Source organism: Archocentrus centrarchus, unplaced genomic scaffold, assembly GCF_007364275.1.
Source record: "Archocentrus centrarchus isolate MPI-CPG fArcCen1 unplaced genomic scaffold, fArcCen1 scaffold_45_ctg1, whole genome shotgun sequence".
NCBI classification, from domain to species: domain Eukaryota; kingdom Metazoa; phylum Chordata; class Actinopteri; order Cichliformes; family Cichlidae; genus Archocentrus; species Archocentrus centrarchus.
Genome location: NW_022060271.1, coordinates 110,081 through 133,162, shown reverse-complemented (window position 1 = coordinate 133,162; position 23,082 = coordinate 110,081). Strand labels below are relative to the sequence as shown.

The window sequence follows — 23,082 nt, the reverse complement described above, 5'->3', positions numbered from 1 at the left end:
TTGGCCCAGCCGCTCCAGCATCTCTGGCACGTCTCTGCCCAGCACAATGATGTCGTCCAGATAAACCAGGCAGGTTTCCCATTGCATGCCGGCCAGGACACGGTCCATGAGTCGCTGGAATGTCGCTGGAGCATTACACAGTCCAAAGGGCATGACATTCCATTCGAACAGTCCATTTCGGGTGCAGAAGGCTGCTGCTTTACGAGCTCTTGGGGTTAGTTCAACTTGCCAGTAGCCAGATGCAAGGTCTAGTGTGCTGAACCACCTGGCAGTGGAGAGGGTGTCCAATGTGTCTTGGATGCGGGGCAGTGGGTACGCATCTTTGATAGTGCAGTCATTCAGGGCCCTATAGTCTATGCAGAGGCGAAATGTTCCATCCTTTTTACGTACCATCACTATGGGTGACGCCCAGCTACTGTGGCTGCTGCGGGCTAGGTCTGCCTCCAAGCCCTGTTGAATCTGTTGGTCGGCACTCTGTTGTTTAACCCCCGCCATCCTGCGTGGTGGCTGCTTGACTGGGATACCAGGTCGTGTCATAATATCATGCTGCACCAAGTTGGTGCGGCCAAGGTCGCTGGGGCCTGTGGAGAACACGCCGCCATAAGTTGACAGCAGCTGTGCTAGCTGGAGCTGCTCCCCTGCATTAAGCTCAGCAGAACTCTGGGTGTAGAGTTCCTGTAGATGCTGGGGAACAACGGGGATGCTGCCCGCAGTCAGCTCAGGCTGGACTGCGGTTGCTTGAGGCCGAACTTGGGCCGGCTGAAGGATCCCAGCAATGGCCCCCTTCTTAATTGTTATGGCAGAGTTACCAGGGTTAAAGATGCGGATGGGCACAACTTTAGAGGACTGAGCCTGCACCACTCCACGGGCAACCAGCACTTTGTGTTTCTCCACAAAACCTTTGGTGGGGCTCAACATCATCTCCCCCCTCACTGTTTCTCCAGTATGGGTGTTGCCTCGGACCATATACTCCTCTCCGGCCTCCAGCACCACAGTCCGGGCCACTCTCACTACAAATGCCCTAGATTTGTTCGGTGGCTGAAAATGTGGCACTTCCTCTCCAAAGAGTACTATACGGTGGTTTCCAAAGTCAAGGTGCGCCTGGGCTTGGACCAGAAATGGATGACCGAGGATTGCCTCATTAGGCCTGCTAGTTATGTCAGCCACCAGGAAATGCACGCTCACCTGCCGGTTGTTAATCTGTACAGGTATATATGCCTCACCAAGGACAGGTACATCACCAGGCCCAACCCCAATCACAGTCTCTGTCTCAGATATTTGAAGGTGAGGGCGGACCTCCGGATGAATGGCGTTGTAGAGGTTCGCAGGCAGGACACTCTTCCCTGCTGCAGTGTCCAAAACTGCACATACCTCCAGCTCATGCACCAGCATGTGAATGCTCATTTCTTGGCATTTGGGTTTGAGGTGAAGTGCATTGGGCCCCGAGCTTCTGGGAGAGGATGATGGAGCCTGAGGTTTGGCGTTCTTCCTTGGTGAGGGGCAGTTCCTCTTCAGGTGACCCAGACCGGAGCAGTTATGACAACGCACCCCCTCATTCTGTCCTTTACCCCCCCACAGTTTACGTGTGGTGGTGGGCTCTGGGCCTTCTGCCTCGATCCCTTTCCGGATAACAGCTGCCCGTGACCTTCGTTCAGCCAGGTTACGTGTCCCAGTGTGCATGAGGGTGGTTACGTACGATGCCGCCTGCTTGGTGGTTTCGTGACGGCGGGCAATGTTATAAGCTTGGGCTAGTGTGTGAGGCCGCTGTTCCAACAGTTTCTGCACAATCTCTGCGTCACCCACAGCATTAGTGAAAACTTCAACGCCTATAGCGTCTTGCTCAGTCTCTGTTCTGTCACTGTAAGCCATTGCCACTTTACCATATATGTCATCTCTCAACACGTGTAGGGCTTCACCCACTTGGCGGACACGTTGTCTCAGTTCGATAGCCACTGCAGCTGCATATTCTGAAGAAGGGCCATATGCAGTTTCCAACTCTTCCACCAGGCGGCGGTAATTCCACTGTGATGACCGAGGGTTCCTGTGGATGATAGCTCCTGCAGCTCCCACCAGGCAAAACTTTAGTTGGACTATCATGGTCTTCTCTGACCAATAATTTGCCTTTGCACAGCTCTCAAACCGGTGCAGGAACTCTTTCCATGGAGTAGTGCCATCATACTGACCAGGCCTTAAGGTGGGAACTCTCTCTCTATAATCATAATCATCCTCGCTCTCAGAAGAGGGCTGATGGTACAAACTGGGGGGCTGCTGTATTCGTAGTCTGGGCTGAACACATTTGCTGGGCGAGTGCATTAACTGTAGAGTCTCCTCAGGTGGGTTGCAACTGGGTGTCCAAGGTCCGGTGCGGGCGGGACAGGAGGATGCTTGAGAAATGGGGGTGCTCTGGACAAAGCTGTTTTGGTGTACCGGAGAAAATGGGTTGGAGTGGGGGGTTGCAACAGTAATAGTAGGTGATGATGTTGCGTACTGTTGACTCTGTACCTGAGAATATGGGTGGCTCAGTACGCTATCCCCACTGTCCGGAAGGGCACAGGTGTTTTCAACATCTTTGAGAAAGGGGTTTGTGCTTGACCACTTGGGCTGTGGGGGGTCATGTGGTGTTTCAGCCACTGTCTGCCGTATTCCAAACGGCTCCTCTTCACAGAGAAAAGGGTTAGGATGTGCATATTTCCTGCTTCTTTTGCCCATATAGCCAGTTGATGCCTCTTTTAAGTTCACGTTAGCTGCTGTTAGCACCCCGGATGGGTTCGTGTGGCTAGTTGCATGTGTGCGCAGGTCTGCGACAGTAGGCCATGGGTTGCGAGCCGCCATTTTGGTATTAGCCTAGCTGCTCAGTCCAATGTGGTAAACTATAAGGTTTAGCCTGGTTTAACTGTCCCAGTTTATTTCACAGTTTCTCTGCTCACCGCTGCTCTTTCCTTGGAACGTCAGAGGAATCCCGGTCCCTTCGTGGTCGCCAGTGTTAACCTTTCCTGCAGCAGCTCTCAGACCGGGGTCAGAGAGCACAGGGGAGATTTACTCTTCTCCAGGGCCGAATACCTCGGGGTTAACTCCCTTATTCTCCACCGTGGAAACAACAGACGGGACACCACTGTCCGCTGGAGCAACAGCTTTATTTTATAATCACGACCTGCTGTACAAACTGTGTCTTCTTTCTATAGTGCTCAACTAGCATCTGCCCTCACACTCGCGCTGCATCTCTCCCCCTCCCACATGCACTCGCCCCCACGCACGTCACACTGCTGTTCCTTCTCTCTCTCTTAAAGGGGCCACACCATTCTCATAACACTAGGCAAACCTGTTGTAACAATGACAGCGCCACTGCCGCCTACTGTAGAGGATGCGCAATTACACTTTATACTAGTACGGCCCAAAAAAAAAAGCCTGTTCCCCAGGGTCACACGCGCCCCCCCAGGTATCGCACCGCGCCCCCTTTGGGGGGCGCGCCCCACTATTTGAGAACCACTGGTTTAAGGCAACGAGTTTCCACGCGATTTTCTAGTAAACTCAACTAATTTGGATTAAGAGTGAAAATTACTTTTAAGCTAAACTGTAAAGCAAATAAGCAATTTAACATCCCCCAGCCCAGTCCCCCCTGCTGTCAGCCCCACCATCTTTAATGACTGCCAACCTTTCTTCTTCTTGGGACCTCACACCTCTCAGCTCTCAGCCATCACCCACCCCCTTCACTTCTGAGGACTCCATCTCACAACCCCCATCCCCCACCTCCATCTTGTCCCTCTCAACTCATCATGTGAGGAAGGAGCTACGTAAGATCAAGGTGCGAAAGGCTGCTGGTCCAGACGGCATCAGCTCCAGGCTCCTGAGGTGCTGCGCAGATCAGCTGTGTGGCATCATGGGATACATGTTCAACCTGAGCTTGAAGCTGGGGAAAGTACCACAACTGTGGAAGACCTCCTGTGTGGTACCGGTACCAAAGACCAAACATCCAAAGGATCTTAGCAGCTACAGGCCGGTAGCCCTGACATCGCATCTAATGAAGACCCTCGAGAGGCTGGTCCTCAACCATCTACGCCTCATGGTGTCGTCTTCGTTGGACCCGCTGCAGTTCGCCTACCGGCCTGGCATCGGGGTGGATGACGCCATCATCTACCTCCTGCACCGAGCTCTGACCCACCTGGAGAAGCCTGGAAGCACTGTGAGGATCATGTTCTTTGATTTCTCCAGTGCTTTTAACACCATCCAGCCAGGACTTCTGAGAGACAAGCTGGAACTGTCAGGAGTGGACCACCACATCTCCGAGTGGATACTGGACTACCTCACTGACCGCCCACAGTACGTGAGGACACAGGGCTGTGTCTCTGACAGGCTGGTCTGCAGTACGGGGGCCCCACAGGGAACTGTGCTGGCACCGTTCCTCTTCACCCTCTACACTGCAGACTTCTCCATCAACTCCCCACGCTGCCATCTGCAGAAGTTCTCTGACGACTCTGCCATAGTTGGCCTCATCACAGGTGAGGATGACTCAGAGTACAGACAGTGGACTCAGGACTTTGTGGACTGGTGCCAGCGGAACCACCTCCTGATCAACGCCGCTAAAACCAAGGAGCTGGTGGTGGATTTCCGCAGGCGCAGACCCACCACACGGACACCGGTGAACATCCAGGGAGTGGACATTGAGATAGTGGACTCTTATAAGTACCTGGGTGTTCACCTAAACAATAAACTGGACTGGACTCATAACACTGATGCGCTCTACAGGAAGGGTCAGAGCAGACTCTACCTGCTGAGAAGGCTGAGGTCTTTTGGAGTGCAGGGGACACTCCTGAAGACCTTCTATGACTCTGTAGTGGCATCAGCCATCTTCTATGCAGCAGTATGTTGGAGCAGCAGCTTATCTACAGCTGAGAGGAAGAGGATAGACAAGCTCATCAGGAAAGCCAGCTCTGTCCTAGGATGTCCTCTCGACTCAGTGCAGGTGGTGGGAGACAGAAGGACTCTGACCAAAATAACATCACTGATGGACAAGGTCTCCCATCCCATGCATGAAACTGTTGCTGAGCTGGAGAGCTCCTTCAGTGACAGACTGCTGCATCCTAAATGCACAAAGGAGCGTTACCGCAGATCCTTCCTCCCAGCAGCTGTAAGACTGTATAACCATCACTGCTCCCAACAAAAACCACAATAGCCTACACAATGTAGGATAATATATAATATACTGTAAATAGTCCGGCCTGTTAAGGCTCAACACACAGGCACATCATGTACATTGTATATAGTGTTATTATTAGTAGTATTAAGGTTAATATTGTTTGTTGATTTTATATATATTCTTTTCTTAATAGTGTGAATTATTATATCTTTATTTATATTTATAATAACTGCGGCTGCTGTTACACCCAAATTTCCCCTCTGTGGGACAATAAAGGCTGTTTCTTCTTCTTCTTCTTCTTAAAAGCTATTTATATTTTGTTAATATAATTAATAACATTTCCTCTTACCCTCTTCCTATTACCCTTTTTATGTTCAAGTTGTATTGAATGTAACACTAAATTGTAAAGAGAATAAATCAAATACATTTCAATATTCCAATATTTTATTTTTAGCAGAATACTTACGCAAAAAGACAATTTTAACTATAGTTTGTCATCATGCTTTTCACAAGTATAAAAAAGTATCAAAACAGTAGCCATTCAAAAAAAAGTTTGCCATCCAAAAGGCAAGTATTTAAGGAGAGATTATTTTCCTGTCCTGGTGCCAGGAAAATAATCTCTCCTTAAATACAGAGAAGACTAAGGAGATGATTATTGACCCGAGGAAGAGAAGAGACCAGCATGCTCCATTATTCATCAACGGGACTCAGGTGGAGAGAGTGAAGACCTTCAAATTCCTTGGCACCCACATCAGTGAAGACCTCACCTGGACCTACAACACAGCACAGACTGTCAAGAAAGCTCAGCAGAGACTCTTCTTCTTAAGGAAACTGAGGAAATTCGGATTATCCCCTAAGCTCCTCAGCAACCTTTACAGATGCACTGTGGAGAGCATCCTGACAAACTCCATCACGGTGTGGTATGGAAACTGCACCAGTCAGGACAGGAAGGCTCTCCAGCGTGTCATCAAAACAGCACAATTCATCTGTGGAGCTGCCTTCCCATCACTACAGGACACTTATAATACCCGGGTAATAAAGAGGGCACACAACATCATCAAGGACCGTACCCACCCACAGCACACACTGTTCACACTCCTGCCGTCTGGCAGACGTTACAGGAGTGTAAAAGCAAGAACAACCAGACTAAAAAACAGTTTCTATCCACAGGCCATCAGGCTACTGAACCACTGACTGATTACCAAACTGTGATTACCTGCCTTCTTTCATCTGTATATATCTGTATATATTGCACTTGCTTTATTATTTATTTATTTTTATTTTCTACTTTTACTTCCTAATATACTAGTTCTTAAATTTTATTTTAACTTAGTTGCTTATTTCAATTGTTTGTAAAGCAGTCGCAAGTAAGAATTTCATTGCTCAGCATAACCACAGTGTTTTGTGGTGTACATGACAATAAACTTCTTGAATCTTGAAGTAAAAATAGGCATATGTGCTTGAACTCAATTCTAACATGTTGAGAGGAGGAATACAAATGCAGCAGCGTTCAACAAAAATATTTGCATCCTTTTGGAAAAACTGGACACCTTAAAATAGGACAATCTCCAACTTGGAAAATGAACAGATCAACTATGTTTAAGGGAAAATTTTGCATGTTTTATGTAAATGTACAGTCTGTGTTGTTAGTAAATGTAATCAACTGAAGCAATAAATTCCTGTGCTGCTATTGACTGAAAAAACCTGTAAAATAAGCGGTGATGTTGCTGTTAGGAAGAATTACATTATTTTGAATTTACTGCTTCAAATGACTACATTTACCATCAACACAAACTGGACATTTATATGAAAAGTGCTGAATTTTCCTTTAACTGTATCAACTAAATATTACTATGGAGCCCTGAGCATACACGTCTAAATCCTGTTTTGTAGAGTACAAGTGGCCTGACACTGATGTCTCTTATAACACTGTAAACTGAACATTACAAACTTTCTTAAGAAATAAAAGTTGAGGCAGTACTGCTGCACTGAACTGCATTAGATAATGCAGATGGAGTTGATAAAGTTGCTCGAGTATATTTTCAACCCCCTGACTGTTCACTGACAACAACACACAAGACATTTCTTTACATCGCAAGCTGGTTTTTCAATGTTTGTAACTTTGGTTTTAGTTCAACGTGGCCCAGCTCAAGAAATACCTGCTGGATGAACTGGAACGTGAACTTCATAGAAATGGGGTAACTGAGATGCATTGCATATGCAAGTCCAAAGAGAAGACACACAGCTTTTGGCAGGTCTTGAATGTTGTCCATCACCACTTCTCCCTCAATGATGATGTTTAGTGAGGCTGGACTGAGATGCAGGGAGGATGAGGGCACAGCACCTTCAGGTTGAATGAGGAGGATCCCAATGTCAATGTTGCAGAAGGAGTCATCATCATCTGAGGCCTTTATAAATGACAAGAGCACAACAGTGATATTTCAGTGACCATCAGTAATTGATAAAAAAAAATAACTTCCACAATCAAATTGAAATTTCTGTCATATCATCTGTTTTGTCATACTATGCAGCCCTAGTTTCCTAGTGTAAATGTTGAATGAGTTGGAGCTCCACAAAAGAACATCTATCCAGCATCTTCATGTGCTAAGTGGAACAATACCTTATCCTTTGACTTGTTTAAAACTATGCTCACAAGTTTTCTTCAATCACTGGAACTGCCATCTGTTTTCCCACGTCTGTCTGTCTATGCCCAAATCCTGACATGAACCCAACACAGCATAGCATAAGATATAAATTAAGATAAAAAAAAAAAAACCCAAACTATCCCTTTAAAGTGGGTTGCATGAGGTGCTTACAGATGCATCAGCATATTTACCTACAGTAGATGGTGGTCAGCCTTTCCCCAATTTGGAGAAGCAGCAGGTGGATCAGTGTAGGTAGATAAGCAATGTACTGCTGCAGCTTGTATTTTTAGATAAGTCAAAAAATTGATATCAGTTTTAGTGGACGCATACTATTTTCAGCATCTCAAACTGCTGTCCAACGGACCTATCTGACTAGAAAATTAAGTTACAGCACTCTCTTCATGCCAACCAAATGCCATAGGACAAATTTGTAATTTTACCTCACAGAACACAAGAGTTGTTAGTCTAGCATGTCCTTGATCCTTAAATGTGTGCTACTGTGTGAGTTTAGTGAATCCAAACCAACCAAATAATAACACAATCGAACAGACTGAGGCAGCAGTAGAAGAGCCGTTCCTCTGTTCAGCAAAGTAAACAGATTTTGTCTATGAAGTTTGGCAGGAGAAATCTTTATACAACTTATATAAAAGTAATTTTATGTCAGAAGTCTGACTGACAGTAATGCAGTGAAAATATTCTATGTATAGTGTACATTTCTCTGATCTAGATTTTTTAGGTGGCTAAAATAATGTTGTTAGAAACACTGATCACAGCAGTATATTGCTTAGTTTCCTACACCAGTACCTCTGCTGCTTTTCCAAACCGGGGCCATGTCAAATGGCACTTAATGCAAGTAATACACTGACTTTGGATAAATAGGTCATACAACACAGCTGCAAAACATTATTGCAAAGTAAATATTAAAGAATTTAAAGTATTTCAAAGACCCATGAGAACCATGTATAAGAGTGAAAACTCAAGATTGAGGTGTTATTGTTCCTTTAGGTAGTCTTTAAGTAAAATTACTTACAAAGGCTGGTTTGTACAAGTCTGTGGGGTTGTCACCAAGGATAACAGGAAGTCCTCTGAGCACCAGTGTTTGAATATCAGTTGGCTCTGCAGTCTTTTGGGCAGTAAAATGACAAAAATAAGCAAGTAACTAAGCACAATTGATTGTATCAAACAATATAAAGTCCCCACACCTTCTTAAGCATCATTATTAGGAATGTACAATATATCGGCATTAACATTGGTATCAGCCAATATTAGTCATTTGTTAACATGCGAGTATTGGTCCGATAAATAAAACTGGGTCAATATTAACAACCCATATCTATTTCCATCTTCTTGTCATTTGATTCCGGACGGGCAGGGGAGGAGGTTAGTCATGTGGTATTTGTTTGGTCATGTGACAGCGATGCAGCGCAAGATTGTGAGGAGTTCATCTGAAGCAGAGAATCAATGTCAGCGGTGGGATTGTTTTGTTTTTTCCAAGGTGTGGAAAGGGTAGTGAAATATATATATATTGTATACATTATCAGTTATCTGCCATAACAGCAATATTAATATCGATATCATCCCACATTTTAATATCAGTGCATCCCTAATGGTAATCAAGGACTTTTGAAGGCACATTCCCTAAAATTTAAGAAATACATGGCTCGTGGTTAATTAACCCACTGTTACAACACTGAGAAGAACTAGCAGGTTTTACTGAAGTTCTCTGAAAGTTTTAGTGAAGTTCAGAAACTCAGCCTTGTTTTTCCATCCCTAAATTCAAAATCTTTTAATCATTTCAACAATCTATGGCAAGCATGAAAATGAACACAGTTGGACTTAAAGCCAAGTCATTACATGAGCTGTTGCACACAATGCAAGTGCATAATAGGACCAACCATTGTTTGTTGGGAAAGCTGTGTCAACATTTGGCCAATGTTCCCTCTCTTGGATCGAAAAATCTCGATAAGACGAGGACTGTGCCGATCAACGCTCTCATAGAATTCCTGTTTGAGATTCTTGCCAACAATCCTGTTGAACTCCATGCATACCTGCAAAATACAGAAAATGCTCCAATATTACATCTTTACAGCTAATAACTGAAGGTGGAAGCACCAGAGTGAGGCCAGCAATAAAAATTGCACAGGTGTGGACATGGTCAGCTGTAAAACACAAAGCCCCCTTCAACTCACTCACTGAACACTTTAAATTTGGGGATATTTCAGTTATTCTAGTCAAACTTCTTTGACAAAAACTTTGTACCGCGCACAACACAGGAGTTGCTTTTCTACTGCCCTGATTGTTTGTGGTATTGTGTTACTTTTGTGTAGCAGACCATTGCTACATATAAACAGACTATTAATATTTTGCGTCAAATTATATATTTTTGTTGGCAAGTAACCTTTTAATAAGCAGGATAGCGTACCGTGAACAGGGAATTAATAGATGATAAACCTCTTCAGAATAATCTCAAATCAGAGTTCTGCATCAGGGTGTTGGGATTGATTTCACAATAATGACTAACTCAATATACAATATTCCTTACCAAAAAAGATAAAGGCAGCTGTAGATAGCAACTCCCATGTCCTGCATGGTAAAATTACTTTTTTTTGCTGACAGTGGGAATGGCTAACAGATAAATATTTTTAGGTTTTATAAAGGCAGTTTCCTAAGAGAAACACAGACACATATTAAAAAAAAGTTCTCATTATCTTATTCATGAATGAACTAACCTGATCTTCTGTGAAAAGAGCAGGCCAACGTTCCACCATCTCACATACGGCAGGTTCTGACCCCACCACCTCTTTTCTTCTCAATGCAAATGTCAGATCCATCTTCTCTTTCACAAGCTGTCCATTTGGTGTTCTCTTCTGCATTTCATTAACCAAGTCTTTGCGGGCTACCTGATTAAATCCCTCTGGAAAGTTGGGTAAGAAGTTGATCTCGCCTTTCTTTGCCTTCTTGATGTTCTTGTTGGCTGGTTCTCCTTCAGTTGAATGCCCTCCTCGTTTCCCTGCATTTACTGCTACATCAAGGCACCCTGATCTTCTGCGCTTTGTTCTGTAATTAGCCATTTGAAATTTTAGACTATTTTTCCAGCCACTACAGCGACTGGTTGAGCCTCGCTCCTGGAGAGAGGGGTGCTTGCTTATGAGGGCTTGTGCAACACTTTCAAACTGAGCATTATTTGGGTATGCTGTGTAACTATACATGCTCTCTGCCAATCTTTCAAGAATCTCATGTTTCAGCTCTTTTGTTACTTTCAGGTGCGTACCATCACGAAGAAACTGAAGATCTGCTTGCCTAAGTCTATATGCTACATCAACAGGAAAATCAAAACAATCTGGCCACTGTTTCTGTCGCTCCTGCGAGGATGTAGAGAGGATCTCTGTATCTGCTACACTGGGTGTGCCACTCAAGATTTCTTCAGATGTTGAGACAGATACCAACTCAAGTAGAGGGATGACCTTGACTGTTGGTTTTTCAGGAAGATCTTCGATATCTGTCAGATTGCACACTTCATAATTGAATTCAGGATCTTGGTACTGGAGACTGAAGTTGAAATTAAGTCCCAGTGATTCTTTAAGCTTGCCTATCAAATCCTCCACTGTAGTAGGTCTCGTATTCAGAACAACCTTTCTTATATCCGTCTCTGTGAAAATTACTCTCAAGGTCATCTTCTGGTGTGCTGCCATCTTGGAAATAAAAGAAATAGCTTATTAGAAATATATACACAAAGACATAGATATTCAGTTTAACACAAGGCTTATCAAAAAAGATACAAAATTACCAATTAGGCTTACATTTAGACTCTATCCAGAGCAATGCTAGGACTGACAACACTTGTGGTTTCTCAACACAGAATATAGCGAGTGAGTGTCACTACTGAATTTTCTCCAAATCTGTATGCTGACAGAGGGAAAACATCATTCAGCTCTTTTAGTTCCACCACACACAAAGAGGGATTTGCGCTGCCACAGAGTTCAAATGATCTGAAATGTTCATGGTACCATGCCGTCATTGTATTGCACACAAACAAGATCTCTGTGTTTATTGCCACAATCTGCTTGATCTGTTTGAAATTTGGGAGGCCTGAACATGAACCAACAGAGAGTATCATATCAGCACAATATCTAATTCCATCTACAGAGACTGATGATGCAACCAGAACCTTTGTAAGTTGGGGTACTCTATTGCAGAAAACTTGTTGGACATTCTCGGGGAAAGATGTGATCAGTGCTGTGGTAACTTTGTCCAGCTCAACTGAGGGCTTGAAAAACGAACTTGTGTCCAAACAGTAAGCCATCATTTTCTGATGCTTTACAGCCAGTGTAAGTGCCACATGTCTGAAGTTGTGTGCATTACGAATGACCCGCTTGAAGAATTTATGTTTTCCCTCGAAACGCATTGTCCAGACATCTGACAGTGGGCCAAATGCCTTAATCATCTCAGGATAATGCTCAATGAAGTGGTGTTTTGGACGCAATTTGAAATTTGGGAACGTAGTTTGCAACAGTTCTCTGTGTTCTGACACTTTGCATTCAAAGAAATGTAAAGACTCTTCAGTGTGCCTTGTTGCTACAGCCAATTCAACAATATCTTTAAGGAGCATCAGAACGTTCCAGGCATCATCCCCTTCAGGCACTTTATGGCCAATGAGAAGTGGGAGCAACCTGATTAGAGCCCAGTTCTCATGGCCATTTCTACCTATGGTCCCTTTGGTAGAGAAGCCTTGGGCAATAGGCTGAGGCTGGTCAGTTTTGTCATGAAAAGCATATGCAAAAGATGTGATAGCATGGTTCAGTGTTTCTAATGTGAAATATTTCTTAGAAATCAGTTCTGAAATGCAGAGTGATAACTCCACAGGAACAACCCCTTCAAAAAGGTCGTGTAGGATGTCAGGGGGATAGCCATGAACAACATGAAAGTGCTCCAGACTGTCAGTTAGTACACATCGTCCCTTTACACCATACTGTTTTGCCAAAGTGGGATCCTGCTGTACCTCCTGTACCTGTTTGTTGTGAATGTCTGCAGTTTGGGGTTCAAAAGAGCCTGAGCTTACCTCCTTGTCTTGGATCTCACTCATCGTTGCCATGCAGAACCTGCAGAACTTGTCCACTCCAAAGCTCTCAAAGAATCCTGCAAAAGAATGAGCAGCCAAGTTATCAGCAGCCACATACAACACTGTGCCTTTGACACATGCTCCCAACTTCTCAACATTTAGGCCATCTTGCTCCAAAGAAACCAGATCCTGGATCAGAGGATGAAGAATTTTAGCATAGCCATATTCTTTTACATCAGAGGCTTTACATAAAAGAGCAAGTTGAATGGACTGGAGTGTGGACCTATATTTTGATGGCATATTGGCAAGCACCCAATACACTGCACTCATTTTATGTTTTTTCTTAGATGTCCCGAATGGATTGGACACTTCAAAATCATCTGTGTAAAGTCCAACAGCGATTCTGAATTCCTCGCTGTTAAGGGGGCCATTTTCTTTACAGTACAAACCATCTCTGTATGTACTGTACTCATGTGGCACATGTTTTTGTCCTGGAAGAGCTTTATCTAAAATGTCTGCCCTGTTCAACATTTTCTGTAACATGGCATTTATAGGAACATATACAGCACTGGATTTCTTTTCCCTGGCAATAAAGTACTCAACTGGCATAACCACATCAAAGTTTTTGTTTACATATGCTGCTCTCCTTTTAGAGGTTATAAGGAGCCACCCTTGCCACAATACTTTAGTATGATATTGCTCTCTGAGGCAGCCCTGACTACCTGTTTCACAGTTGAATCATCTACATCTGTGTGTAGCTTCAAAATGTCCTTGACTGAATTGTGCAGCAGTGGTTGGGACAGTTCACGTAAATGTAGGAGCTGTTGTATAACTTCATCGATAGAACTTTGTGGAATGTGGAGGATGGTTTGCATCTTTAAAAAAAGAGCAGCTAGGTTGTGCTCCAACTGTTTCCCAAGATCATGATGCTCTTCATCGCTGGACTCTTCGCTGCCTTCTAAATCAACAGTGTTGTTTGGGGGCCCAGGTTCCTCTTCTGCCACTTCATTGGTTTCACTACCAGACACTATTTCTGGTTTGAACATCTTCCAATTGCCTGTTCTGTGCTGTTTACTTCTGTGTGCATTGAATGTGGAGTACACAGTAGTATGAAAGTTACACCCATTATATGGACAGTGGACTCTGTGATTAACTTTTAAATGTGTACTCCGCAAGTGAGTGATAAAAACTGCCTCTGTGCAAGCAGCAGAAAAATCACAGGACTGACAGTGAAAGGTCAGTGTTTCACACAGTTGTGCATCTTGGTCTTTCTGGTGAATTTTGGATAAGTGGACCCTAAGTGCACTGATGGACTTAAATGTGCATAAACACTCTTGGTGTAAGCAAGGAAATGACTGGTACAGTTCTGGTGTAGCTTCCATGTTTTAGCCTGTAATGTTTTAAGAGGTAACCCCTTTTCTCTGATGTAAACTCACAGTATCTGCACTTCCACTGCATCTTCACACGGACCTGTAAGAACAAAAAATAATAAAAATTTTAGCACACTTGTCCACAACCATGTCATCAGCGATCAAGGAAATATGGTACTTTGAAATACTGTCTCCCTTTGAAATTTCTGTTCTCAGCCTGAAAATGTTGTTTTCCCGTTTCACATTAGAGTTAAAATATTGCCGAATGAGTTAGGCTTACCCTTCTGTCTGCAGACAATTGACAGGTTTAATAATGTTTCTAACTTGTTGTCAGTTCTGTATTTTAAGAGTCTGCAGAGGTGAAGAAGAACAACTGGCGATAACCTCAGCTTCAGCTCTTTAGTCATACAAGATTTCAACCTTTGTGTCCGACCATTACATTTCAGTACAAACGAAACCGTATAGAAAAAAACGTGTACTATGTTAACACAAGCACATGCTGTTACGAACGATGTGAAACACTAAGCTAACGATAGCATTTAGCTGTCTTGACACTACTGGAGCGGCTTTTTCAATTAAAAAAAATGACTCTCAGAGACAGGATACACTCGGCTTAAACTTGGTGTAATAAAGGTTTATTTCAGCAAACTACATCTCTCCTAAAGTGACTGTCCGTTATAAACTGAGACTCGTCAGTACGCTAACACTAAGCCAATGCTAACATTCGCGCTCGCCACTCCACTCGCGATATTTAACTTCGATTCCAAAACCCCCACTTTACCTTTACAAAGTGTTGATAATGGTGGCGGTAGGCTGTAACTATAATTTTCAGTTATATCTGCACATGGAACTCAGCTATCCTTTAAGCAAAGAAATAGCTAGAATTATTTAAAATAGTTATTCTTCGCACTTACCAGTCAGGAGCCGTTGAACTTGCCACGGTGCATGTTGCAGCAGGACTGAGTTTGAATATGCCCCGCCCCTTCACTTCAAAAACATAATATCTTTAGTAATCTCTGCTTAACAAGTTCATTACACTCTATATTTGTGTAGAAAGGTACAGTTAACTAATTTGATTTAGTAATGGGACATTTTTACCAAGCACGAAAGAATAAGTAATGATTACTAAAACGTTTAATTACAATTAATATCTGGGTTAAGAGTGCACAGTCTGAACACAGTGGCTGTCCACTGGAGAGAAGGACTCTGGTGGTCCTGAACACAGCACTGAGTCAGCCTCATGTTGAGCTGCTTCTTCTCTCTCTGCTCTCTGCTTGCAGCATGCTTCACACATCAGAGTGAGATGGAAACTCCTACATGAGCTTCCACTGAACATCTGCTCAAAGATCTGACTTTGTAGATCAGACACTACATCTGTTTGCTGCCAGCCTCAGAGGGGGGGGGGCTCAGACCTGCGGCCTCCTCCTCCTCCTAGTTGGACCCAGGAGTCTCTGGTCCTCCTGACCTCCTGTGACAGTGGCTCACTCTGATGTAGAGCTCATGGACCCACATGTCCTGTCACATCACACCTTCCACCACAAAGATGCTCAGATATCCCACAGCAGAAATGTCCAGTATCTCTGTTTGAAGATGTCCTCACCCAGTGAGCCTTCAGCTGCTGATGGGGCCTCATGAAGTCTTACAACAAAGCTGCACCCTGAGCATGAAGGAAACCAGCTGCAGGAGAATAACTGCAACATTTACACTGACTCATGCTGAGCAGTGGGTGGAAACAGAGGGGAGTCCTGCCTCCATCAGGCTCATCCATCACCACCTCAGCCTTGTTTCCACCCTCATGGAGGCTGTGTGGCTGCTGCTGCTGTCTAATGTGAATCCTGCTTCTCTGCAGCTGCAGGTGATGCAGCTAAAGCTCAGTCTGGATCCTTCTTCCCTCTCATGGACCTGCTTCCATCATCCACTGAGCTTGGCCCGTATGCTCCATCAGGTCAGCAGCTAGCACAGCTTTACCCCAGAAAGGAGATGAAGGTCCCAGAGAAGGTGCTGCTAACAATCAGACCACACAACAGCTCAGCAGTGATTTATGAACAGCAGAGGTTTTAGTTATGTGACCTCATTGGTGCCCAGATATGAACTCTGTTTAGTTTGAATTATTAGGGTCAGATCAGAGAGCAGAGACACTGATTATGGCTGCATGTTATTAACAATGAGGACGTTTCTCTGAACATCTGTTTAATGATGCTGCAGGCTGGAACAGGCTGACAGGAAGTGATGAGGACAGGAAGCTTTCTCACTCACAGCTTGGTCTGTTTCCAGGTGGTTTCCATGGTGACTCAGGCTGATGACCTCTGAGATGACCCCTGACTCTGACCTGTCCTGACCCAGAGCTCTGAAGCTGCGTGAACAGCTGGAATCAAAAGCATGTGGGCCTCATGTGATTCTAACTAAATATATCTGTGGTGCATCCACAGGCCTGAAACACTCAACACCTCCATCACTACATCTCCCAGCATGCCTCAGGGCTGTCAAACACCCAGGAGCAGTGAGGCCTTCAGCCATTTCTCCTCCTCAGGCTGTGACCTGATGATGTCATCGAGCTGTGAAACTCTCATATTTGATTGGAGGAGAGTGAAAACAAGGAAACTCATTCGCAGACAGTGAGGGGCCGTTTAGTTTAGGAGGAGCACCTAAATGTAAAGTCAGGTCTGTACCTGGGGGGGGCATCAAAGGCAGAGTCATGTTTCCTGTTTCCTTCCTGCTCAGGTGGAGGTGTGGCCTGTTTCTGCTCGTTAGTGATGGTATAATGAGGCTCTGTGAATGTGTCCAATCTTTCCTACTGATTCCCAAAAGCCCCCAATCACACGAAGCCTCGTTAACCAGCTCATTTAGGAGTGCTGCCACCTGCTGGTCATTTGATGTACAGCAGTCCTGCTGTTCTGTTACATGTTGGCAGATCTTTGATCAGAATGATGCAAATATTATGTCCAAATCTCCATTTGAGGTTTTGTAACAGCAGATGAAATAAATCTGAGCTGATCGTGGTGTATCGATCAGTTAAAGACCTTTTATGACTCAGTGGGAGCGTCGGCCCTTTTCTATGCAGTGGTCTGCTGGGGGGGTGGATGCACCCAAAGGGACAGGAGCAGGACTGACAAACTGGTGCGGAGGTGGAGTCTGTGCTGGGATGTCCTCTGGAGTCTGTGAGGGTGGTGGGTGAGAGGAGGATGTTAGCAAAGATGACATCATCATGGACCCCATGATGTCATCAGTCACCTGACACTTTACCTCCACTGACATCACTTATGCACACAGTACATATACATTTATTACACTCTCAGCCATGATGCATACTGTGTATGCTGTGTACTTTAACAGCTACAAATGTATATAGTGTTCTGATGTATATGTGTGTGTATGTATATTGATATATATTTGATGTATATAGTGTTTTCTATTTGATTTAGTTTCCTCCTCCTTCTCTGAGCTGCTGTAATATTCAAATTTCCCATCATGGGATCATTAAAGTTTTCTCTCTTATATCTCAGTGGTATATTAATAAAGTATTGCATAGAGACAGTGTGGTGTGTCTGTGGATAAACAGGTACAGGAAGTGCTTGGGTGGAGGTGCTTTATTAATTTATCTTCCTGAATAACATAAAGTGAGAGTGTCGGGGGTCAGGCGGTTCCTTCTGTTTGCTGTAACGTCCACAGCCTTATAAAGACAGTCAGAGAGGACTGAAGCAGCTGAAACTGAAGCTCTAATGAGGACAGGTGAGGATCCAGGTGCTTCTGATTCTGCTGCTGTAACAGTGGCTCACACTCAGACCACCCACAACACTTCCTCTGTTCCCACGTCTCTGTCAGCAGCTCCAATCACATCATCGGGCAGTCACGTGATGTCACAAAAACGATACGGGCCTCGACACAGGCTTCGTTTGGCCACGCCCCCTTTGGGCTTCAGTAAAGACCTCCATCACTACAGAGCATCAGAGCATCTGAATATGAGGACGTGGAAGAAGCACTGAAGCTTCTTCAGGGAATAAACTCAGGATTTATTGGTGTTCATGAGCAAAGATCCACCTGAGACAGCATCAACATGAGTGTGCTGTTCTTCACAGGTGAGTCACACCTGCTGCTTCCATCCGGCTCCTTCACTGTTCCAACAATATTGAATAATAAAGCAGCCTGAGTCTGTCTTCCTCCAGTGTTTCTGCTGCTGGTTACCACTCAGAGCTTCTGCAGCATCACTGATGGGAAAGAAGAACAGAGGATGATTTCACTGTTTCTGATCAATCTGCTGCAGCAACCTGTGCAGTACTGTGCAAAAGTCTCTGCTCACCCTCCAAGACTGTGCTGTAACTCTGAAAGTGCTCTTGATCAGGAGCTCTCTGAAGCTCTCTGAAGCTCTTTGCAGGTTTCCTCTGAGCATCAGCTGCTTTCACTCATTCTCCTGGACCTGGACATTTTCAGAGGAACGCTGTTCAGTTAGTTAAGCCAGTCAACACTGACCTATGAATCATTCAAACACAGAAAAGGCTGAACTCAAAGAAAGATCCAGAGCTGTCTGCACATAACAACAACTTAGCAAAGAGCCTGAGAACATCTCAGCATGGTGTGTCCTCACAAATCTGAGGAAACACATGCAGCACAAAAGATGAAGGGAGGCCTAAAAATCTGTCTGCAGATGAAAGTCAGCTCCTGAAGAACCAGGACTCAGAAACAGGATCCAGCAGGAGCTCAGAGCTGCATCTGGACCTTCAGCTGATCATCTGCTGTCACTGAAACCATCAGAGATGGTCTCAGTGGGAGGGGGGCTGTCAGGAAGGAAGGAAACAGGAAGTAAAGGCTGAGGTTCGCCCTGATCCACCATGCAGCACCATCTGCAGCTTCATTCTGCAGCATGAAAGTGATCCAAACACACAGTCAGTGATGGATCGGCCTCAGAGCTCAGCATTACTGAGGCAGTGTGGGATCATCCTGACAGAGAGCAGGACCAGAGGCAGGAACATCCAAAGAACCCTGGAGAACTGTTCCTGCAGACTGTGCTGAAGAACAAAGGAGGTCACACCAAATATGGACTTTGAAGCTCATTAGAGTCGTTTTTACTTCACATCCTGTATTTAAAAGTATGTTTGAACAGTTTTCAATGAATAACTGCATCTGTTTCCATTTTCCTGGAAAAACATGACAAAATGAGGAGAGGCTCCCTGAAAAGCCTTCAGCTGATCCAAAATGCTGCAGCTAGAGTACTGACAGGGACTAGAAAGAGAGAGCAGATTTCTCCCATATTGGCTTCTCTTCATTGGCTCCCTGTTAAATCTAGAATAGAATTTAAAATCCTTCTCCTCACCTACAAGGTCTTGAATAATCAGGCCCCATCTTATCTCAAAGACCTCATAGTACCATATCACCCCAACAGAGCACTTCGCTCTCAGACTGCTGGCTTACTTGTGGTTCCTAGGATACTTCAGAGTAGAATGGGAGGCAGAGCCTTCAGCTTTCAGGCGCCTCTTCTGTGGAACCAGCTCCCAGCTTGGATTCAGGAGACAGACACCCTCTCTATTTTTAAGATTAGGCTTAAAACTTTCCTTTATCATAAAGCTCATAGTTAGGGCTGGATCAGGTGACCCTGAACCCTCCCTTAGTTATGCTGCTATAGGCCTAGTCTGCTGGGGGGTTCCCATAATGCACTGTTTCTTTGATTCACCTTATTTACTTTGTTTATACTCCACTCTGCGTTTAATCATTAGTTATTATTAATCTCTGGCTCTCCCCCCTCAGCAGATGACCCCCCCTCCCTGAGCCTGGTTCTGATGGAGGTTTCTTCCTGTTAAAGGGAGTTTTCCTTCCCACTGTCACAAGTGCTGCTCATAGGGGGTCGTTTTGACTGTTGGGTTTTCTCTGTATTATTGTAGGGTCTTTACCCACAATACAAAGCGCCTTGAGGCGACTGTTGTGATTTGGTGCTATATAAATAAAATTGAACTGAATTGATTTGATATCCAAATGTAAAATATCGGTATCGGACATAAAAAAGTGGTATCGTGCCATCACTAGTTGTAATCAGACACAAGATGGAGGATGAGCTCAGGAGTTTCACTTTCACTTGCAGACAAGATGGAGGACAAATGTGACCTCTGACCCCGTCCCAGTGTGAGAGGCCTGTGAGGGGTCAGAGCCGTCCTGCTGTCACACATCAGTACAAACAACCTGAGAGCAGCTGACCCTAAAGGTCACATTAATGTTTGAATGCACTCGATTATTCTGGAAGCTTTGTGACACTTTAGTTCACTGATGAACTTTAACATCAATAATTAAAGTCATTCATTTAGTTTTCTTCTTCCTGTGAACTTCATCCATTTTTCATGCTTCACTTCTGTTTCCTGCTGTGTTAAAGGTCAGAGGTCACATGGAAACAGTCATGTGCTGCTGGGCAGACTGAAGCTCCTCTGCTGATACCTGCTGGATCTTGAAGCAGGAAGGAGAAAACCTTTGAATGACCTTTGACCTCCTCCTGAGGATCAATAATGTGTCATGGTCCTGGGCCCTTTGCCCAGTGTTGTGTGTTTCTTTGAAGTTGTGTTGCTGTGAAGTTCCTTCAGTGGTGTCTCTGAGCTTGTTGGGATTCAGATTCCGAGTTCTTGGAAGTTGTGAATGTTTTAGTGTTTCAGTGTTTGGATTTTCGGGGTTCCTGCCTCCTCGTGGACTTTGTGTTTGCACACTTCCAGCACACCTCGTTTCACTGCTAATGTGTCACTGACTGATGTCTCTGACAGACACACATCATCTCAGGCTCTTTGCACTGATGTCACTGACTTCCTGTGACTGAGCAGCTTTGTGCGCACACTAACCAGGCTGCTTCAAAGCTTTGATCCAATCAGGCTGCAGAAACATCTCAGCATCATCTAGAGGAACGGGAGGAACCTGAGCTCCATTTCAAGTGTTTGTGCAGAAGCTCTGAATCCTTCAGGAAAGCTGAGATTTCACTCTGTTCTTTGGAGAACATCCTAAAGTTCTGCTGTCACTTCATCATCATCTGAGTGGAGATGAAGGAGAACATGAATGGAAACAGCTGCAGCATCAGGCTGCAGCAGAACAACATGTGACCAAGTGAAGGCTCTGAATACTCTGTGAAGCTGCTCCAGGGTCAGATTTAGCACATCTGCTGAAGGCCGACTTTATGGAGGCTCTAAAAATCCAGGTGCAGCGTGTGGAGGCCCACCTGTGAGCACCTGTTGGAGACACCGATTCCACTGGTTTCCATTTGGCTCCCCTCAATATTTGGATGATGTGTCCTCAGAGCTGAGCCAGCCTTCACACACACATCTTTGAGGTGTTTCTGCTTCCATGGAGCTGTGTGTTGGTCTCGGCCTCGGAGGCACCATTAACATCATTATACACATGCATATAAAATGTGCATATACTGTATACACATATTTAAATGTTGCATTATTGTCTGCACCTTACATGCTGCTTGCACTCAGATTGGATGCTACAGTTCTTGGTGAATATGAACTTTTCAATGCCAATAAAGTTGAATATAATCTAATGTTTGTATAGCAGTGAGAAGAAAGGAGCAGCTGGATGATGGTTACAGACACACTCAGCAGAGCTGAGGAGAAAGGCTTCAGGGCCTTCAGAGCAAAGCTGGATCCAACCTGTGTTCTCCCAACCAGGAAGGTCTGTGTGAGACACGGATCAGAGCTGTCCTCCAATAAATCCTTCATTTCTTCCTTCACTTTAGGCTGGAAAGGACAAATACCAACAAGAGAGAGACGAGGCCAAAGCTGAGCTCCACAAAGTTCCTGCAGCAGTCTGACAGCAGACACGTGGACTTAGCTTCATATGGAGGCCTGCTGGGCTGGAAGCTGCTCTGTGGAGATGGCAGGTCTGAGGGCTGCACTGCTTAGTGGAGTCAAATTCCCACAGACACACACAGAGGAAAGTTTGGCCTGTGTGACATCAAGAGTCACATGTCTCGTTCCTGATGGTGCAGTAATGTGATTGGAGGAGCTGAAGCTGCGCCCTGCGGTCTGCACTGCACACACACTGAATCTAGTTGTTACAAAGGCTCTGAAACTGACCCCAGACCTGCCAACTATTCACACAAAGAAGAAGCTGGTGGGCTGATCCAGAAGCAGCACAGCTGCCACAGTCAGGACCAGAAAAGACACAACAGAAAACTTGATGTTGACACGGCAGAGTCACCTGTTCTTGGTTCAACACCAGCTAGTTTGTGGGCCCGAGTTGAACCCATTTTTCAGCCGAGCACCGAGTGAATGGTTCAAATACTGGCACCGGCACCAGAACCCGTCGGTGGAAAAGAGGCCTCAGTGAGTCACATTTAGTGGCTGCAGCCAAACATCATGGCAGACTGCCTACAGTGGATGTGTGAGCGTCAGGACTGAAGGTGGAGCTTTGTGTGTGTATCAGGGTGAGGCTGCAGCCCCGCCTCCAGCCGGAGCGCTCAGGTGTGAAACTATGAGGAAACCGAAGCTCCTCCTCTTTCCTCGGCAGTGCCGTGCGGCCGGCCGGACTTCATTCCACAGATGAGCTTTAACAAAGTGTGAAGCTGAACTCTGAGCTGTGACAGTCTGAGCAGTGTGAGAGTGTCAGTACAGGTGCTGGTCATCAAATTAGAATATCGTGAAAAGGTTGATTTATTTCAGTAATTCCATTCAAAAAGTGAAACTTGGATATTATATTTATTCTTTACACACAGACTGATATATTTCAAATGTTTGTTTCTTTTCATTTTGATAATTATAACTAACAACTAATGAGCACACAGACCAACAAGTGTGATGTCAAACAAGAAGAGGACAATGATGATACCTGGCAGTTTTGGTGATTGATAAAATAAAGGAAGAGCAACAAGATGAACAGCTTCCACCCCTGCTGCCACCACCTGCACCT

General features: G+C 44.8%; 2 protein-coding genes across 2 annotated transcripts in view; one reads left to right on the top strand and one right to left on the bottom strand.

Moving 5' to 3' along the window:
* Window positions 1–23,082, top strand: part of LOC115777201 (uncharacterized) — a 202,009-nt gene that overhangs the window by 91,559 nt on the left and 87,368 nt on the right. The window lies entirely within an intron of this gene.
* Window positions 6,883–14,354, bottom strand: LOC115777240 (uncharacterized). The gene is made up of 6 exons (XM_030725084.1): window positions 14,275–14,354; window positions 12,839–12,915; window positions 10,509–11,471; window positions 9,675–9,827; window positions 8,810–8,902; window positions 6,883–7,542 (listed from the first exon to the last, which is right to left on the bottom strand). The coding sequence occupies exons 2-6, from the start codon at window positions 12,869–12,871 to the stop codon at window positions 7,222–7,224; spliced, it is 1,563 nt and encodes a 520-aa protein (XP_030580944.1). The 5' UTR covers window positions 12,872–12,915; window positions 14,275–14,354; the 3' UTR covers window positions 6,883–7,221.

Excerpts from the sequence above, each read along its gene's own strand:
- LOC115777240 (XM_030725084.1), bottom strand. The coding sequence starts at position 12,871 with ATGGCAACGATGAGTGAGATCCAAGACAAGGAG. Across the intron at positions 11,472-12,838 it reads GTGAGATCCAAGACAAGGAG|ATGGCAGCACACCAGAAGAT; the intron begins GTAAGCTCAGGC and ends TTTATTTCCAAG. Across the intron at positions 7,543-8,809 it reads ACTTGTACAAACCAGCCTTT|GCCTCAGATGATGATGACTC; the intron begins GTAAGTAATTTT and ends TCATTTATAAAG.